At 46.8% G+C, this 13,298-nt stretch overlaps 1 protein-coding gene across 2 annotated transcripts in view; it reads left to right on the forward strand.

Annotated features, from left to right (window-relative positions):
• The first annotated feature begins 2,437 nt into the window (after positions 1-2,437).
• Sdr9c7 (short chain dehydrogenase/reductase family 9C member 7) overlaps positions 2,438-13,298 on the forward strand; it is a 19,438-nt gene continuing 8,577 nt past the window's right edge. The window contains exons 1-2 of one of the 2 annotated variants that reach the window (XM_008828382.2): positions 2,438-2,788; positions 9,563-9,785. In XM_008828382.2, coding sequence (XP_008826604.1) covers positions 2,696-2,788; positions 9,563-9,785 — 316 coding nt within the window. In that variant the 5' untranslated portion in view covers positions 2,438-2,695. Of the gene's footprint in view, positions 2,789-9,405; positions 9,786-13,298 lie in introns of those variants that run through there. The other variant, XM_008828383.2, reaches the window with a different exon arrangement.

A 13,298-nucleotide genomic window follows, 5' to 3' on the forward strand; every position in this document is an offset into this window, starting at 1 on the left:
GCAGTTTTGCCCACCTGAATCCATGCAGCAGGGAAACAGTGCCTTGAAGCTGAAAGTCTTTCTATTCTTCCCTCCCAGTAGTTCTGGAAGTTTCACTCCAGTTCCCATTCTTCTTCCTTCCTGTTTTCTTTGCTCCTGAGGTCGGACTTCCTGTTTGGAGTCCCCCACACCCTCCTTGTACAGAGCTGCTCTGCTACTTGGACGCCCAAGTCTTCCTGCCCTTTCCATTGGCCTTTTCCTATTGTTCTAGAGAGAATGATTTAGTTCTCTGAGTAGATTCTGATCCTGATGAGAAAACCTAGGTTCATAGAAGATTTCTTTGTAAATGTGTCCCTTTTTGATGGGGAGGGTTACTCGGGTTTGAACACAGGGTGTCATACATGCTCAGCAAGCACTCTACCACTGAGCTATATTACTAGCTTTTTTTCCTTCTTCTTCTTTAGAACAGATTTATAGAAAATTAACAAGAAAGTATGGCGGTTTCTAATACCCCAAGCCCAGTTCCCCCTGTTGTGAACATCTATGATATTGCAATGCATATGTCATAATGAATGAAGCAATAGTGGCATTAACTGGAAATCACCATTCATGTGAATTCCCTCAATTTTAGCCAATGTCTTTTGGTATCATTGTTGTTTATTTAGTCACTATCTCTCCTTTTGTATGGGATAGTTTCCCCAACATTCCTTGTTTTGACAACCTTGATGGTTTTGAGGAGTGACAGTCAAGTGTTTGGGTATATATTTGGTGAGTTTTTTCTCTCAGGGTTAGACTTTGAACTCTTGGAAAAGGTGCCATTGAAACGGGTTCTGCCATCATTCCACACTGGGTTTTTTTTTCCCCCTGTTGGGTTCATGTCGGAAGGACATGCTTTGTCTGGATTCTGCATGCAACAGGTTCCAATGAAAAGGAAAGATCTTAACACAGGATCTGGAGCAGAGTGAGTGTCAGGGGCCACGCCAGTCCATTTCTGGATCACAGGGAGCTTTGGACTCCTTCAGTGCTCAGCCTGGCCCTATTCATCTGTTTAACTGAGATTCTGGCACAGAAGAGTGCAAAAAGAAGCCGCTAGGGGCTCTGCCCTGTACACTCACTCATCATCGGGTTCCTTGCTTCCCCTCCTCCTCCTCCTCTTTCTCATCCTCCTCCTTCTTCATGTCTTCGACTTACTCCACTTAACCTATAGTAACAGGACTAGCTGCCTCCTAGCTCCAGACCCTTGGCTCTGCCTCTGCAGCCTTCCACGTCCGTGGTCTCTGTAGGGGTGCCTCCTCAGTTAACCCTAAATAAGCATGAACGGAGATCTTGAAACTTACATTCCTCATACAGTCAGTCTGTACCTCCTTCAAGTCCAACAGCCCAGGCCAAAGATACCATTAGAAGAAGCAATCTTGTAGTGCACATTAGAGACACATCCATTTTCTTTCTTCCTCTGTTTTTTTAAGTTTTTTTCGTTTGTATTAAATTTAGTTGCATTTCATACAGAATATCTCAAACAATCTGAATCATCTTTATAGCTCCATCCCTACCAGAACCCTCCCATAGCTCCCCACCCCCCGGAACCCATATATTCTTGTCTTGGGTGTTAAGGCCCACTATGTCAAGTCAGTGTTCCCAGACGTTCCCCAGTGCATGTCCATCCACTTGCATTCTAGTCAGATCCCTCTCATCTATCTATCCAAACACCTATCATTTTCTTTTTTTTTAAAACAGAGCATAGAGTGGGGATTTATTTAAAGAGGTGTGGGTGTCCACCATTTACAGCTGCACTGGAAGGTCCACACTCAAATATAGATCCTATGACTTCCTGACAGCCACAGAAAATGATGAGAAAGGTGCCTCCTGGTATTCTCAGCTTAAATATCCTTAGTGCCTCCCCCACATGCAGCTAAGGTTGACTGATTGGGTGGGAAGGGTAACTGACTCCCTCCTCTACTCCTTGATGAGCGTATAGCTTGCTGGCATAGTGGTCAGAGGACACTTCCAGTTAACACTCCACCCCTTCCTCCAGCTCTTACATTCTTTCCACCAACCTCTTCTACAAAAGTCCCTGAGCCTTGGAGGGGGACATCACTAGATTTTTAAAAAATACACTTTATTTTGAGGCAATGTCTTGCTAAATTGCCCAGGTTGACCTCAACCTCATGATCCTCCTGGTTCAACTTCAATCTGAACTCCTGGTTCAGATTACAGCCATGCTTCCCCCAGGTGCAGGTGGTTGTAAATTGTCTTTATTCCAAGTCCGGGTTCTTAATAACAGCTACCTGTGTTCAGAAATTCCCTCAGTCATGGGTGCTGGCATGTGAGACATTAAGATACAATCTAAGCATGGAATTTGACCAGAGTGGGGCGTGTGTTGTGAAACGTGTGCATTATCAAATGGACACAGGGGTAGAGAGAAATCAATAGTCTAGAGAGGTTTTGCTGAATAACTAGTCATGTTTTCCTTTGGAGCAAGCAGGAAATACCCAAGGGCATTTCTATATCAAAATTGCAAAAACAATTCAAAGAGCAGAGAAGTGGAACCAGAATAGAAAGTTCCAGAAAGATTGTAGTCAGGGAGGAAAGAGAGAACTCTATGCCAGAAGCCTTCAGGCTCCTCTGCCCACCATATCCTCGGTGTTCCTACTTCTTCATGTCTGAACAGAGGCCAGGCTCATTTTGACTCAGTGTCTGTGCCTGTCCTCTGTAAGCCATGTGGCTCTCTCTGGTGGCCCTGGTGGGCCTGTGGTACCTCCTGTGCTTGTACAGGGAGAGACAGGTGGTAAGTCACCTCCATGACAAGTATGTATTCATCGAAGGCCATGACTCCAGCTTTGGGAAACTACTGACCAGACAGCTGGACATGTAAGGCTACATGAGAGAAGAGAACTGAGCAGCTGAGGAAGAAGACTTCAGACAAGCTGGAGATAGTTATCCTGAACACCAAGCCAGAGAACATCACTGCAGCCACCGATGGATGAAGGAGCCTGGGGAGCTGGAGGGACAGACAGACAGACATACTACCCAGATTCCTCTCTGGGTATTGTCTGTGTGAAGAGGACACCTCCTGTGTATTCCCTGCAAATTTCCTTAAAGGTTTAGAAGGCTTGAAAAAAAATGCTAGCTTCCTTCCCTACCCTTCATCCCATCATGAGCTTGTGACGTGGCAGGTGGGTAATTAGGCAGGTGGGCACAGTTATAGCTCAGCTGAGCACTGGCATGAGTTTCCTAGGGCAGCAGAGGAAGGGGGATGAGGAGTAAGGAGGAAAACCTGGTGATTCATTGGATGTGTAGGACATAGAGAGAGCTCTTAATTGGTGCCTTGGAAAAAGAATATGTAGATTTGGAACCATAAGCTGGTGTATGCCAAATACTTGCAGCAATATTCAAATACACAGTTCAATATTCAAATGCATATCCAAATGCCATAATTATGATTTTTAGCCTCAGCTCCTGCACTTTCCAACTCCCTAGGCTTTCTAGCTGATCCAATCCTAAGATTTTAATTGGATTTTGTTTTTGTTTTGACTTCCAAGGTCTCTGAAATTCTTACGTTTTTCTATCTACACTACAGGATAGAGCTTTCCTTTTTGGAATGTAATCGGTATGTAGTTGGCTATAATGGAGTCTGACTTCTTTAAGACTGATTAACCAACACTGGAGGCATGTGGGGTCCTTCCAGGAAGCCTGGGACAAGGCTGGCCTGCAGGCCAAGGAGATTTATGGGAGAAGTTTCTGGTATTTATGACTGAGCTACACATAGTGGGAAGGGCAGCAGATTTCTTGCTGGAGTCCTAGTTCCTATTTGTACCTTTATCACTGTCATGGTCCATCCTTCAGGCTCTAGTTCCCCCCCCAAAAAAAAGGGGCTGTTTTGCCCCAGTCTCATGGTGCCATGTGGCCAGTTGGTCAGATTTAGAGAAAGAGTCCAAGCTTATCAGAATTAGGACTAGTATCTTGTCTGAGTCCTACCCCTGCTTGGTTTTGTGGGGTTTTGTTTTGTTTTGCTTTTTGTTTTGAGACAGGATCTCACATGTCCCAACTGGCCTCAAACTCACTATATAGTTGAAGACAACCTTGAACTTCTGATTCTCCTCCCTCTAACTCCCAAGTGCTGGAATCACAGGAGTGCACCACCATGCCTAGTTTATGCAGTACTAGGGACTGAACCCAGGGCTTCATGCATGTTAGTAAGCATTCTGCCAACTCTCTGTTTAAATGCACATATGTGTGTGCATATGTGTGCACTTGCATGTATGTTTGTGTGTGTGGAATACAGAAGACAACCTTAGGACCACCATCCATCTCCTTTGAGAGGGGCTCTCTTCTTGGCCTGGAGCTCACTAATTAGGCTAGACTGGCTGGCTAGTGAGCACCTCAGATCTTCATGTCTCTGTCTTCCTAGCATTGGGATTACAAGATTACACCATCATACTTGGCATCTTTATGTGGGTGCTAGGAATTGAATTCAGGTCATTGTGCTTGCAAGGCAAGCAATTTACCTATCCCTAGCCCACTCACTCCCTTTTTTAAAACAAAAGGTCTTGGTATGTTTCCCAGGTTTGACTCTTGTTCATATGTTGGAGCACCTTCCCAGCTCAGCACCCCAAGTAGCTGGGACCACAGGCACATACTACCATACCTACTTTTGAATCCCTCAATATTTTGAAAAAAATACTACAATTAAAGAACAAACACCTGAGAACTCATAATAGCTGGGGTCAGACACACTCAGATAGCTGGGTTTAAAGATAGCTGGTTTTTATGTGTATGGGCTCTATTAGCAGAGATCTTCAGCGTCTCTGGCCCCTATATTCCAAAGAGCCAGATACATCTTAGTATAGAATGTTTCTGGGGTAAGGGTGGGGTCCCCTTGGAGAATGTGGATACATTAGATTCAGGACATATCATCGTGGAGCCAAGGATGCATAAACTTTCCTCCTGATTTAGAGCTGTAAGTAGAAGTGGAAAGATTACATTAAACAGATCTAAAAATTCATGAAAGTGTTTTAACAATGCATAAGTTGAATCTGTCCAGGGTAACAAATTTCATGGAGAATGTGCTGGCTACATGAACCATTTGTACCTGGTCTCACAAGGTTGGGATACCAAGGATGCCCACCTCCCTGTGAGCTACATGGCTACCTCTCTGGTGGATGCTATGGTCTACTGAAGTCCCCAAGGTGCTATGAAACCTAGAGTAGATGGTAGGATCTAGTGAGTTGCTAGATGGTGATAATGTGTCATGGATGGGGAATAGACAGGTAGGAGGGACTTCTCAATAATTCAGGTCCTGGCTAGAGAGATGCCTCAGCAGTTAAAGGCATTATCTGCTCTTCCAGAGGACCTGGGTTCAATTCCCAAAACCCACCTGGCAGCTAACAACCATCTGTTAACTCTAGTTCCAGGGAATTCTGCACCCTCTTCTGGTCTCTGCAGGCTTTCCATGGTGCAGGTGTACTGTGCTGGATAGCTTTAGTGTCAATTTGACACACTTGGGTTGAGGGAGCCTGTGGCCATGTCTGTGGGGCATCTTGATTGCTGAGTGATGTGGGAGGGCCCAGCCCACTGTGGGTGGTGCTACCCCTGGGCAGGTGGGCCTATGTTGCATTAGAAAGCAAGCTGAGCATGGGCCAGTGGAACAAGCCAGTAAGCAGAGTCCCTCCATGGTCTGTGCTCCAGCTCCTGCCTCTAGGTTCCTGCCCTGAGTTCCTACCTTGGGCTCCCTGATGAACCCAGGAGATGTAAGATAAAATAAACCCTTTCCTCCCCAAGTTGGTATTGGTTAAAGTATTTTGTCACAGCAATGGAGAAATAAACTAGGACATGTACTTACATACATGGTAGGCAAAACACTCATACACATAAAATAAAAATAAAATTTTAAATAAAAAATACATTAAAAAAATTTTTTTTGGTCCTTTTGAGACAAGGTCTCCCTGTAGCCACAGCTGGCCTAGATTCGATAATGAAAACCAGGCTGGCCTCAACTGCACAGAGATCTGCCTGCCTCTGCCTCCCGAGTGCTGGGATTAAAGGCATGTGCTACTATGCCCTGCTATTAAAATTTTTTTAAAGACTTCAGATTTGTGTGTAGGTCCTCTGCCTCCTCCTGTCTACCCTAAGTTTTTCCTGAGCTATTAATTAGGATTCTGGGGGATACCAAGAATGAACCCCATTTTTTAACTGAGGTATGGAGATCCAATTGCACATATTTGCATCCTGTTTCTTAGACTGTCATTCAAGGCTCTGAAGATTCAAAGTCTACCTGCCATTTAGAGGAATTTTCACTTACTTGAGGGAGGGGGATGAGCAGGGGCAGGGGAACTGGACTCAGTCTATACCTGCTCTGTCTCCAGTCTACCTCCTCAGGGTAAGTCTTGGCACAACCAGCCCCTGTCCTCTCACAGGATGGAGGAAGTGAGGACTTTTCTCTTCTGAAGATTCTTGTAGACACAGAATGGGTTTGAGAGGGCATCCACATCCTGAACTCTCAGGCTTCAAGTGCCAGCTCAGTGGGGAGGGCTGGCATGTGAAAGTGGGAGGCACACCAAGTCCTGTATGTGATCCTATAGTTCTTAGCCCACAATTTTCATTTGACCCTGGGGGCCCACTGCCTTGGCCAGAGTCAGCAGGGTGGTCTAGCAGGTGGCTGGATCCAGCCCAGGCCTATATTGGGTCAATTCTGAATCATCCTTCTCCAGGGCCAGACACCTGTATCCCTGAGAACTGAGATGCCTGCTGCCCCTTGACCTGCTCAGTCCTTGAGGGACTGACTTCTCCCAGGTATAACTTCCTTGAACACTCACCCAGGAGGCCAACAGAGACTGAGGGATGCTTGCCAATCCAGTACAGGATGTACCTACCATTCCTTACGGAAGGTATGAAGCATGTAGGTTTGCTTCTGCCGCGCCTCACTGTTGGGGAACCCTGCTGCTAGGGTTGTAGTACTCCATGTCCAGATAGCTCTAAGGGGCTTGGTGCTATATGGAAGGACTCCCCTTCTCAGCAGGGGGCCTCCTGCTCTCTGCCTGACTTACCAGGAAAGTGCCACCAAGCCCAGATGCCTGACCTTATTTGGAACATGACCTTTGGCATAGTTACCTGGAGTAAAACTACCCCAAGGTGTTTCTTATGTGATAGGAGCCCACTGCCACATGTAAATAAAGCATACTATGAGCACCTATCAGCTGAGGCATTGGCTACTGCTTCCACACTATATTTTCCCTAGTTCTCCCACTGAATAAACGGAGCTGTTTCACTGAGTCTGGAGCTGTTTGCATCATTGAACATGCCTCCCCGGAAGGGCTTTCTTCCATCGGTGCTCACTGGCCGTCCTGACCCCGCTCGTCGCTTCTGCTCCCTTTGTCCTTGTGGACCAGTGGCCAACCACCCACGAAGAAAGGGAGAGACCCCACACCTCACCTCCATCACACATGGGCTTTAGATCTTCAGAGATGGGCTTGTGACCTGACCTCCCCACCCACACACACACAGAATGGCCTTGCTGAGGTGACACCAGTTTCACCCAATTCTGTGGCTGGCCAGAGTTGGTAAATAGTGTAACATGGAGCTCTCTCTCTCTCTCTCTCTCTCTCTCTCTCTCTCTCTCTCTCTCACTTTTGGGCCCTGCTTCTGTATTACACTCTCTAAACAGGGAAGATGCAAGTTGATGACTGGGCTCATGCTGAGGAGTTGGTGACCCTGGAGGGTGAGCCAAGGAACCGCCCTAGCCTCAGCATCACTCTGTCCCTGCAGTTTATACAGTCCTGGGTGTGGTCCCTCACTACTCACACCTGACCAATTTCCTTATTTCCTGTGTTTTAGCAGCTTCCTCCCTAACTTTTTGTGAGTTCTCTGCCCCATTACCTGGGATCTCTTTCTAAGTCCTGACCCTGACATGTTTCCAAGTCTTGGTCCTCACGTGGAGCAGCCTCTGCTCCCCGTATGAATCATTCTTCTCAGAGCCAAGACTTTGCCCGAGCCCTTCCCTCAGCTGCTGTGAGCTCATCCAACCTCACCTCAGTCTCAGTGAGCCTCATATCATTGCCGTCCACTCCTTATTCTCCCTCCTGCTGCCGTTGCTTCCTGACTTCTCTTGCTATCTGCATTCTACCTGCCCTTGGCCCCATACCTTCAAATAACTTTGACTTCTGGCCTCCTTTCCTTCTGCACATCCAATCAGTCATTGTGTCAAATGACTTCATAGTCCCTTGCAGGGAAGGACTTGGCCTCCCTTTAGTCTCCTCAGCTCATCAAATCACCTAGAATGTGCCTGGTCCTTAAGATAGAAGCAAGATGCCTTCCCCCAGAACCTCTTCCTGGGGCTGCTGATGTGCCCTTAGTAAATGGCTTCCTACAATGGCATGGGTGGATAAAATATGGGACTGACTTGTAGTATACCTTGCTGGTAACTTGACTACCATCCACAACAATTACCAAGGTCCTGGCTGCTTCTGGTGGTTTTTTGTGTTTTGCTTTTGTTTTTTTCTTTTTTTTTGCTTGAGATAGGGCCTCCTGCACCCCAGACTGACCTCTAGCTGGATGACTTTGAACTCCCAATCCTCCTGCTTCCACCTCCCAAGAGCTGGGATTACAAATGTGTGGCACCACACCTGGCTGTCTCTCAGTCTATCTGCTTTCTAGAAGTTAAGCCTTGTATCTCCCATCTCTCCTATAGGAGGGCCTGCTGCCTCTGGAGTCAGTACAGTAGAGTCACACCCAACCTGAAGAAACCCTGTGTTTTCATCATCTGTTATGATAGACACTCACTTAAAACCGCCAAAGATGTAAGGCATGGTGATACTTGCCTAAAATCCCAGCATCTGGTAGAGGCAGAAGGATTGCCACAAGTTTAAGGCCAAACTGGTTTACGTAGTAAGTTCAGGCCAGGCCAGCTAGGGGCTACATAGTGAGATTCTGCTTCAAAAATTACAATATAATAAATAAAAGATCTCAAATAGTTGGTGATCTGGAGTTCATTTCTCCTGGAATTTGGAGGGCACAATCCAATTTTGTTTTAGATAATAGAAATTAATTTTATTGACATGCCTGGACTCATGACAAATGTTTTTGATCCCTAGGCAAGAGGTAAGATTGGGGTGGGGTTTTCTTAAGAGAGCTCAGATCAAAGCTGAGCCTTCTTTTGATCTCTCATGCCCCCAAGGTGAGCCACCACTTGGATCCACACTGCAGTGAGTTTTCCCATTTTGGGCTCCTTCATCCATCAGGGGCAGGGGGTGAGAAGGAAACAGTAACCAGGGCAGTCACCTTGTCAGAGGCAATAAAGAAGGCTTCAGGTTAGACTTGAATTTCTTGCGTTGGGCTAATTGGTATGGTAATTCATCCACCTATAAAATTACAGAGTGGCTCACCCAAGGGCCCTGCTTCTGTTGCAAGTACTAGAAGCTCTCCTCTGTGGGTTTCAGCAAGCTGCCTACTGGGCTCTGGGGACCAGCCTACCCTGCTGTCTCCTGAACCCCATCCTTGGCCATCAGCTCCAATGGCGGCCCTCACTGACCTTTCTTTTATGTATCGCTGGTTCAAGAACTGCAATCTGGTTCGCAACCTCTCAGAGAAGTATGTGTTCATCACGGGCTGTGATTCCGGCTTTGGGAACCTGTTGGCCAGACAGTTGGTTGATCGGGGCATGCGAGTGCTCGCGGCTTGCTTCACCGAGGAAGGGGCCCAGAAACTTCAGCAGGACACCTCCTACCAGCTGCAGACCATCCTCTTGGATGTCACTAAGACAGAGAGCATCAAGGCGGCAGCCCAGTGGGTGAGGGACCAAGTGGGCGAGCAAGGTGGAGTGAACTGCGTTCTTTGATGGTCTCTTTATACACTCCCTCTCCCTCTCCGTCTTCGTCTCCCTCTCTCTTAGTCTCCTTCTCCCTTTTCCTTTCTCTGCAGCTGACAATATCAAGGACCCTGATGTCTAAATGTGGTGGGAGAGATAATGTAGGGTACAGGCTGGGAGGCTCTGGTGTAGTTGAGAATTCTACCACTGAACCACCAATGTTCCAATGCTCTGGTATAGTTGAATGGGAAATCACGGCATGGTGTTTCTTGGCAGGCTCAGCCTAGGGACAACAACAAAAGGCATAAGGAGGGGCTGGAGAGTTGGCTTAGTGGTTGTGAGCACTGGCTGCTCTTGTAGAGGACCCAGGTTGGGTTTCCAGCACCCATATGGCAGTTAGCAGTCATCAGTAACTCTAATTCCAGGGGATCTGAGACCCTCACAGGACATAGGAACACTTACATAATTATGCAGGCAAAACACTCATATACATAAAAGGGAATGGGCAGGAAGTTGAATTTCATGAGTGGGGGGCTTGCTGTTGTTGGCTGTGTCAACATTACCATGAATGCTGGTGACTCCATAAATGGACTGCTCTCATTAGGAAAGGAGCCTGTGCTCTGGGGCTGTACCAAGAATGTATGGGGACCTGCCTAGTGTGCTTTCAGCACACAGGGTATGGATCACTTGGTTGCAAGAACAGCAACTTGAAGAAGTTCTCACTCCCAAAGGAGTGAGGCTAAGCCTCTGCCCAAATGGAGGCAACAGTTCTGGGGCCCAAGAATTTGACTCTGTCATTTTTCTCTTTAACGTTTAGCCCTATCCAGTACATCATGCATTTTACTTCCTCTTTTAGAATCATTATAATTATTACTCTGTGTGTGTGTGTGTGTGTGTGTGTGTATGTATGTATGCAAGAGTGTGCATGCCACAGTGTGCATGTGGAGATTGGAGGATAACTTTGGGGAGTCAGTTCTCTCCTTCTACCATGTGGATCCTGGGGATCAAACTCAGATAAGCACATTTACCCGCTAAGCCATCTGCTGGCCCCTATCTGTTTCTATTTATTTGTTTTCTACTTATCTGTTTACTCTGCTGGAATAAAGTTTCCTGGGAGCAGGTCTTATATCCCTTTATTTACTGTATGTCTTTAGTAGCTAGGTAGTGTCTGGTACCTAGGAAAGCACTCAATAAGTATTTGTTGAATGAGTTACTTAATAATTCAGCAAGGGTGAGCCTCTTCCACCATGCTGCCTCAGCCTGCTCCCTGCACTCAGCCTCCAGCCATTTGTATTCATGACTCATAAGGTGTATTGGTCTATCGTTGCTGTAACAAGTTCATGCAAATGTAGTGGATCAATCAGCACACATTTATTATCTCATAATTCTTGGGGAGAGATGTCCAAAATGTTCTTTCTAGGTTGAAGGCAAGGTCTGAGCAGAGTTGTGCTCATCTGGGGGACTCTAGGGCAGAATTCCCTTCCTGGGCTTTCAGAGGCTGCCTATATTCTTTGGCTCATGGCTGACCCCCTCTTCCAGCAAGCTTGAGCCATGTGCTCTTCATGCTTTTTTGTTTCTCTGGTTCTCTGACTCTTGCATTCTTCTGCCACTTTGAAGGAGCCTTGTGATTATATTGAATTCACTGGGTGAATTGGTTAGGTTAAGGTCAGTTGGTTAGCTGCCTTAATTCCACCTATAGCCTTAATTTCCCCTTTTCCATGTAACCTAATATAATCACAGATTCCCATAATTAGGATGGTGACATCTGTGCTGGATAGCTTTAGTGTCTACTTGACACACCTGGGTTGAGGAGCCTCAGTTGGGGAATTTCCTCTATTGGACTGGCCTGTGGCCGTGTCTGAGGGCCATCTTCTTGATGAGTAATATGGGAGGGCCCAGCCCACTGTGGGTGGTGCCACCCCTGGGCAGGTGGGCCTGTGTTGCATAAGAAAGCAGGCTGATCAGAGGAGCAAGACAGCTCCAATTCTTGCCCTGAGTTCCCACCTTGGGCTCCCTGATGAACTGTGGCCCAAGAGGTGTAAGCTAAATAAATACTTCCCTCTCCAAGTTGGAATTGTTCAGAGTGTTTTGTCACAGCAACAGAGAAACAAACCAGAACAGAAATAGGTACCAGAGAGTAGGGCACTTTTGTGACAGGCCTGTCGTTGGAGGATTGTGGAAGTGTTTGAAACTTTGAGCTGGAAAAGCCATTGTGTGCTCAGAGTTTGTTGCTGTGGAGCTTGGAACAGTTATGTTGAAAGAGTTATGGATGATGAAGGCCTGGCTTTAGATGCTTCAAAGGGAGGTGGAGACTATCAGGGCTGTTCGTCTGATATTTTGTATTGAGAATCTGTGGGTTCTGGCTGGCTGGAGCTGAAGAATCAGCTGTGATTAAGAAGATACCAGAACCTGAAGTAAAACCTTTGCTTTACTGGGACAATTGATGCTGGTTAGCTGGGGCTGAAAAGTTAGTTGTAAGTAACAAGATACCAGCATCTCTGTGGTAAAGTCTTCTGAGAGGTATTTCCTCAGGGTCAGCACACAGAGGGGACCCGTACCTCTATCTCAAGCTGGAAGCAGGACTTGGTAATGTGTAAGAGTCTCCTGCATGGTTCTAGTGTTGAAGGCGTGAAGGTGTCACAGAGAGCAGCTGAAGCTTGGCACTCTGAGAGGCCAGGAAAGGCCATAGGTGAAAGTTCAGCTTCAGTTGTAGTGAAGACCCCAGGATTGAAGGGGTCATGGAGAGAATCTGAGGCTTTGTACCCCAGAGGCAAGAAGAGGCCATTGGTGAAGGTGTAGCCTCAGTTTCAGTGGAGACCCCAGCTTTTTGGAGATGCTGGGACCATGGGACAAACACCAAGGACAGCGGCAGGTATAGAATGGAGCTGGCCTGGGTCTGCGAGATGAGCTGTTTGTACTGTGGACTGCAGAGTCAGAGCAGTGGAGCTGCCAGAACCCTTTGGAGGCCAGAAGATCATGAGTGAATCCCAGATGTCCAGCCTTGAGCTACTTTGCTGGACTTTGGTTTTGCTTAGGTGTGCCCGATTCTTCCCTTTGAAATAAGACAGTACTTGTTTTGGATTTTACAGAAACCCACAGTTAAGAGACTTTTAAAAGAGACTATGAACCTTTAAGTGTTTGGATTTTTTAAGGACTGTGGAGTTTTTAAGATTGTACTGTCTTATGTTGTGATATTAATGTTAACATATCTTGGGGACAAGAACTGGAACGCTTATGGTTTAATAGTGACGTATTTGTGTGTCAAGTTGACAAGGGGTCAATTGTACTGGATAGCTTTAGTGTCAACTTGACACACCTGGGTTGAGGGAGTTTCAGTTGGGGAATTGCCTCTATTGGACTGGCCTGTGGCCATGAGGGGCATCTTCTTGATGAGTGATATGGGAGGGCCCAGCCCACTGTGGGTGGTGCCATCCCTGGGCAGGTGGGCCTGTGTTGGATAAGAGAGCAAGCTGAGCAGGGGCCAGAGGAGCAAACCAGTAAGCAGCGTTCCTCCATGGCC

The sequence above is a fragment of the Nannospalax galili genome, unplaced genomic scaffold (assembly GCF_000622305.1).
Source record: "Nannospalax galili isolate Female #2095 unplaced genomic scaffold, S.galili_v1.0 scaffold753, whole genome shotgun sequence".
NCBI lineage: Eukaryota > Metazoa > Chordata > Mammalia > Rodentia > Spalacidae > Nannospalax > Nannospalax galili.